General features: G+C 57.5%; 1 protein-coding gene across 1 annotated transcript in view; it reads right to left on the bottom strand.

Annotated features, from left to right (window-relative positions):
- GLTSCR1 (glioma tumor suppressor candidate region gene 1) overlaps positions 1 to 6,323 on the bottom strand; it is a 135,840-nt gene that overhangs the window by 17,184 nt on the left and 112,333 nt on the right. The window contains exons 10-15 of the mRNA XM_011926681.1: positions 6,207 to 6,316; positions 5,169 to 5,230; positions 2,900 to 3,048; positions 2,624 to 2,718; positions 2,274 to 2,376; positions 3 to 415 (exon numbers count right to left, since the gene is read on the bottom strand). Of these exons, the coding sequence (XP_011782071.1) occupies positions 3 to 415; positions 2,274 to 2,376; positions 2,624 to 2,718; positions 2,900 to 3,048; positions 5,169 to 5,230; positions 6,207 to 6,316 (932 nt within the window). The remainder of the gene's footprint in view (positions 1 to 2; positions 416 to 2,273; positions 2,377 to 2,623; positions 2,719 to 2,899; positions 3,049 to 5,168; positions 5,231 to 6,206; positions 6,317 to 6,323) is intronic.

A 6,323-nucleotide genomic window follows, 5' to 3' on the forward strand; every position in this document is an offset into this window, starting at 1 on the left:
GGGGGAGGCGGGGGCTGGTGCACGGGGTCCAGGGCCGTGTTGTGCACGACCTTGCTGAGACCGGCTTCCTGCTTGATCTTAAGCTTCAGCCCAATGCGGCTCCGGGCCTCGTATGTCTTGATAGGCGGGCGGTTACGGGAGGGCATGGGGCCATCCTCGTCGGCGTCCAAGGAGGAGGCGGCAGAGGAGGAGGAAGAGGAGGAGGACAGGGAGGACGACGCCCGGGCCCAGGTGACCGAAGGGGAGCCGCCTGCCCCGCCGTGCCGGATCACAAGCTTGGTGGGCAGGTGTGGAGGGGGCTGGGCGGAGGCCCCGGGAGCTGAAGACGACGGGGGGCCGTGGCCGGGGAGCCGATGACCCTCAGAAGAGGCTGCGACGGGGAGGCCGAGCGAGCGGGAGGAAGACACGTATTCGTCTGCAAAATCGGGGCAAAGAAAACCCACGGGGTTAGGTTGAGGCCCCCCAACGACGGAGCTGGGATGGGAGGAGCTGTGTGCAGTAAGCACCTACCACCTGCCAGGCACCAGACCGCACCCTGGACCCTCCAATCCTCAGGACAATCTGGGTGAGACCCTCTTCAGCAAGGCCCAAATTCCCCCAACTCTAAACCACTGTGTCTGGAACAGCAGCCACGAGCCACATGGGGCTCATTCAGACTTAAGGGAATTAAGAGAATATACAACAAGGCTCACGCCTGTAATCCCAGCATTTTGGGAGGCCAATGCAGGGGGATCGCTTGAGCCCAGGAGTTTGAGACCTTCCTGGGCACAGTAGTGAGACCCCTGTCTCTACAAACAAACAAATAAATAAATAAAATATAAACGTTCTATTGGACAGCGTTGCTCTAATTATATATATAACTTTTTAAAAATTGGGTTAAGAAGTATCTAATTTCAAAATCTGGTCTGCAATGACATGAGGTGTTTTTGTTGTTGTTGTTGTTTGAGACACAGTCTCATTCTGTTGCCCAGGCTGGAGTGCAGTGGCATGATCTCAGCTCACTGCAACCTCCGCCTCCTGGGTTCAAGTGATTCTCCTGCCTCAGCCTCCCAAGTAGCTGGGATTATAGGTGCCAGACACCATGCCCGGCTAATTTTTGTATTTTTAGTAGAGACAGGGTTTCACCACGTTGCCCAGGCTGGTCTCGAACTCCTGACCTCAGGTGATCCGCCAGCTTCAGCCTCCCAAAGTGCTGGGATTACAGGTGTGAGCCACCGCAGCCGGCTACATGAGGTTATTTATGGTCTTGATTTATCCCAACTACTCTGGATACCCATCAATTTCACTCCAGAAGTGTGTTTGATCACAGAGTGCTTCCCCAAACCCACTGGGGGTAAATCAGAAGACAGCATCTAGGTAGCTCATCGCCTTTCTAAAAGCAAAGATTCCAGAACATACCGGGCCCCAATGGTGTCAGATAAGGGACTGTAAACTGATCATCAAAACCCCCACTTTACAAAATGAGAACACGGAGACACAGAAAAGGTAAGTAACTTGCCTAAGGTCACACAGTCAGTAAGTGGCAGAGCCAGGGTTTGAACTAAGACTCCAGCATCGAGCCCCTAACCACTGAACTATCCTTCCTCTCCTACCCTAGAGACTTCAGACTCGCTCCCGGCCCCTCCTTCACTATGGCCACCCCTTTGCACCCATTTAAGTACCAATGACTACGTTTTCAAAATTAAGGTCCAGAGCTCGAGGTGAAAAGCCTGGGCCTGGCAGCAGAAAGCAGGGACCATGTTTTTTGACCATGTTTTTTCAAGGGAAGCTCTGGAGTTGGAATGCAGGTGAGGGCTAAGGGAATATTCTAAAAACTCTGGCAGCTGGGATCTGCCTGTACCGTTTCCTGCAGACAGGAGACTAGAGTGAGGCCAGCGAGCCACCTAAGGTGCAACACTTAAGGAGGCGCTCACTCTCAGAGTCCCCAAAGGACTGGCACCCAAGAGTGGGCGCTACCTTATATACTTTGCAACCTAGGAGCCTGCTCTCCCGTTTTCTGTCCCACGGGGGTGGCAGAATATTCCCCCCATCCTAGGGTGCCGGGGTTCGTGAAAGGGACACACAGGGATGGGAGGAAGATGGATGTGGGCTCTCTGGTCTGGGAGGCGGGAGGTCAGGGGAGGCCCAGCCGCAGTAGGAAGGCGGGGCTGGGGCGCCTCCTAGTGGTGGAGTGAGGTAGGGCCACACACCCACTCCCCACCCGGAATCTAACTCTTCCGCCCAGGTGGGGTGGGGGCACCTCTCCTTCCCCCCGCCTCACTACCCTCTCTCACCTGGCTTCTCCTTGGCCAGCTGTTTATCCAAGGCAAGGGTGGTCTTCTCCTCCTGAATGAACATTCGGTCGATCATTACCATCTCCGCTGAGGGGCTCACCCTCTGGGGTAGGGGGAAGAGAAGACGTGCGAGTGAACCAGCAAGAAGAGGGAAGGGGCGCGAGCGACGGGGACGATGCGCACAGGGTCCAAACTGTCCTCCTTGTGATCGGAGCTCACGCCACCCTCCCAACATCCCTCCCGGGGCTAGAAGGGGTGGAAGGCTCCACCTTGCCCAGAGCGGGCGAGGAAAAGGGGCAGCGTCCCAGCGGGGAAGAGCCCAGAAGCGAGGAAGGCAACTCTGATCCTACCCGGGACTCCTCTAGGAGCAGGAGCCGATATTTATTGAGCATGGCCTGGGTGCGTTTCAGCAGCTGCGTGGAGACCGTCTCAAACTCCTCATCCACTGCAAGGAAGGGAAGAGAGGCAAGGGCGGAGATGTTGGGGGCGGCCGCAGACGCGCAGGAAGGACGGCGGGGCAGGGCAGCACAGCGCACCGTGCACCTACAACTCTCCGCTGGCGGTGCCCCGCCCCACCGGCTGGGGTCCCCCGGGACATATAAGGCTGTGTCCTGGGGAGGCCTCACCTTTGTGGTAGTCATTGGGGGAGGGGAGGGCGCCCTGGTAGACATGGTAGGGCAGAAGGCGATGCAGGGCGTCCTCGAAGGAGGGGAAGGCCGTCTTGTAGTCGGGGTGCAGGACGGAGCCCTGGTGTTTGTGCAAATGCTCCAGGAAACTGCGGGTGGAGAGGGGAGAGACCACACACGGCGGAGGGTCGAGGGGGGAGGGTGCGCAGGTGAGGGCCAGGGGAAGTCCCTGAACCCTCAGCCCCAGACCACAACTGAACACAACAGAGGGAAGGGGAATACTTGGGCAGCGGTGTTCGCATGTGCCGAACGTGCTTGTTCCATCTCACTGAGTCCCTGGGGCCGACCAAAGCAGTACTATCGCTATCCCCATTTTACAGAAGGGGAAGGTGAGGTGGAGAAAGTGAAGTGAAGTCACTCCTTCCCAAAGCACGTAAAGGAGGAAGAGCAGAGCCGGAGGCCAGAGCCTGGAAGCTGCTATTCTGCCTCCTGCCACCTGGGGCCAGTGTGGCTCCACCCTGCCTCCTCCTAAGTGCAGCCTTCGGGAGGGAGGGAGGGAGACTGGATCCTGTCTTCTCACGGGGCCGCTTTTGTAGCCCATGTTACAGGGGGTTATGTCTATTGGCTGTGTGACTGTCTCTCCCACCAGGCAGGCCCAACTCCACACTTGGCTAAAAACCAGCAGCCTCTCTGTACTCTGGGGGCAGGGACTTTGTGTCACTCCTGTGTTCCCAACATGGGGCTCAGGCCTGGGCACTGAGTGGGGACTTAATCTACACTCCTAGGCCAGGCAGAGGTTCACGCCTGCAATCCCAGCGTTTTGCGGGGCTGAGGCAGGACTGTCTGAGCCCAGGAGTTCAAGACCAGCCTGGGCAACACAGCAAGACCCTGTCTCTACAAAAATTATTTAAAAATTAGCCGAGTGTGGTGGCACGTGCCTGTAGTCTCAGCTACTCAGGAGACTAAGATGGGAGGATCGCTTGAGCCCAGGAGTTTCAGACCAACCTCAGCCAGGCATGGTGGCTCACACCTGTACTCCCAGCACTTTGGGAGGCCGAGATGGGCAGATCACCTGAGGTCAGAAGTTCAAGACCAGCCTGGCCAACATAATGAAAACCCATCTCTACTAAAAATACAAAATATAGGCACCTGTAATCCCAGCTACTCAGGAGACTGAGGCAGGAGAATCACTTGAACCCAGGAGGCAGAGGTTGCAGTGAGCTGAGATTGCACCACCGCACTCCAGCCTGGGTGATAAAATGAGTCTTGGTCTCCAAAAACAAAACAAAACAAAACAAAACAAAAACAAAATCAACCAGACTGGGCAACATAGTAAGACCTTGTCTCCACAATATATATAAATAAATATATATATATTTTTTGGTGGGAGGACGGAGTCTCGCTCTGTCACCCAGGCTGGAGTGCAATGGCGCAATCTCGGCTCACTGCAACTTCCACCCCCCAACCTTACGTGTTTTTAAAAAACATTCATGGTGGGCTGGGCGTGGTGGCTCACACCTGTAATCCCAGCACCTTGGGAGACCGAGGCAGGCGGATCACTTGAGGCCAGGAGTTCAAGACCAGCCTGGCCAACATGGTGAAACCCTGTCTCTACTAAAAATACAAAAATTAGCTGGGCATGGTGGCAGGTGCCTGTGGTCATAGCTACTTGGGAGGCTGGGGCAGGAGAATCACATGAACCCGGGAAGTGGAGGTTGCAGTGAGCCAACATTGCTATTGCACTCTAGCCTAGGTGACAGAGTGAGACTCTGGCTAAAAGAAACCCTCCTAAAACAAAACAAAAAACCCTGGTGGTGGAAGGAGGGCAGGAGAGAGGGCAGACAGGCATCCAGCATCTACCCGTCCATCCACCCAGACTCCCATCCATCCATTCCCAAACACCCCCATCACCCTCCCGACAGCCATGTCCACCCACTTACTTCCCCCACCCAGTAGGGCTCATGCCCCGCCATGTGGGAGATGCAGAGGGCACAGCAACAACCAGGACGGACCAAACTGCTGCCCTCTTGAGCCCCAGCCTGGCGGAGTCACAGCTCACCCTCCCTCCACCACCCTCTGGTCACCCCCATTATCACCCCATTTTCCAGAAGGGGAAACTGAGGGTCTATGAGGGAACTACATTGCTAGCAAGAGGTGGAGCTGGGCTTGGCAACTGGGTCCCCCAACCCCGCTTCTGCAGGGTGGCCCCATGCTCCCCAGGTCTCTGGAAAGTATAGGGCAGGCGTGCAAGGGTGGGATGTGCACTCACCAGGCTTCCTTGCTGGGCTGAAGCGTTGGGGGCTTCTTCAGGACACTCAGCTTGCTCTCGTACTGGGAGAAGAAAGGTGAGTGAGAGGCCTTTGCCTCCAGAAGCCTTCCCTCCCCTGACCTGCTTCTCCTTCGCGCCCTGACCCACTTCCCCTGCAGCCTGGGATAAAGACGGGGCAGGGGACCGGTGTCTCACCCGGGTGGGGGCCTGGCCCCAGCCACAGGATCCCCTGCCCATCACAATAAACCCCAGTGGGAGACCTGGGCTGGGCTGGGGAGCGGACAGAGAGGGTGAAAGGTAGGCTGGAGCCCTGGGCGTCCTCCACCTGGGTCCCCTCCGTCCCCTCGCCCAGGGCCACCTCTGTGTGACCTCCCTCCTCTGCTGGATGCCTGCTTTCCACATCACCGCCCAGCACCCGGCGCCCCTGCCTGGCACAGTCTCTCACCCCACGCGGCTCCAGTTGTTTCGCGCCCCCACCTCCCTTCCTTGCTTCCCCTCTTGTCCTCAGCGTCTGGCCTTTGTTCCGGCATCTCCGTCTCTCAGCCTCTCCTGGCCTCTTGGGTCCTGGTCCTCCCATCTGCTCCTCTCCTTGTCTTCCATCTCCCCATCTTACAGGTGGCCTCGGCCTCAGCTGTCCATGCCCTCTCACCCTTCCATTCTCAGTCCCTGATTCGCTCTGTCTCAGGTCTGTCTCGTCTCAACCCGCCTTTCCTATCCTGAGTCTTAGCCCTGTCCTCCCCATCCTGTGTCCACGTCACTTGCTCTTGCCCCAGTGACAGTCCCTCATGCTGTTGCCAGTCGTCTTGGTGCCATCTCTGTCCCACCATCTCCGTGCTTCTCCCTCATCTCTGGCTGCCTGTCTGGGTGTCGTTCTGCCCTTCCTGTCCCTGCACGGCTGTTCGTGGTGTCTCAGCTGCCTGATGGTCCCAGCTTCGTCCTGTCCCCGTCTTCCCGTGTCTCCCTGCCCATGCCAGCCCAGGTTCCCAGTTCCCAAAGACTCCTGGCCCTGTCCTGACCCCTGCTCTGAGGGCCCCTTACCTGCAGCCCAGAGGTCTTCCCTGGCCCAGAGGAAGCGGCCTTGGCCACATTCAGGGTCGAGAGGTTGCTGGCAAAAGCCTTGTTCTCAGCCGGAAGCAGAGGAGGGAGGCCTGGGGG

The sequence above is a fragment of the Colobus angolensis genome, unplaced genomic scaffold (assembly GCF_000951035.1).
Source record: "Colobus angolensis palliatus isolate OR3802 unplaced genomic scaffold, Cang.pa_1.0 Scaffold119, whole genome shotgun sequence".
NCBI lineage: Eukaryota > Metazoa > Chordata > Mammalia > Primates > Cercopithecidae > Colobus > Colobus angolensis.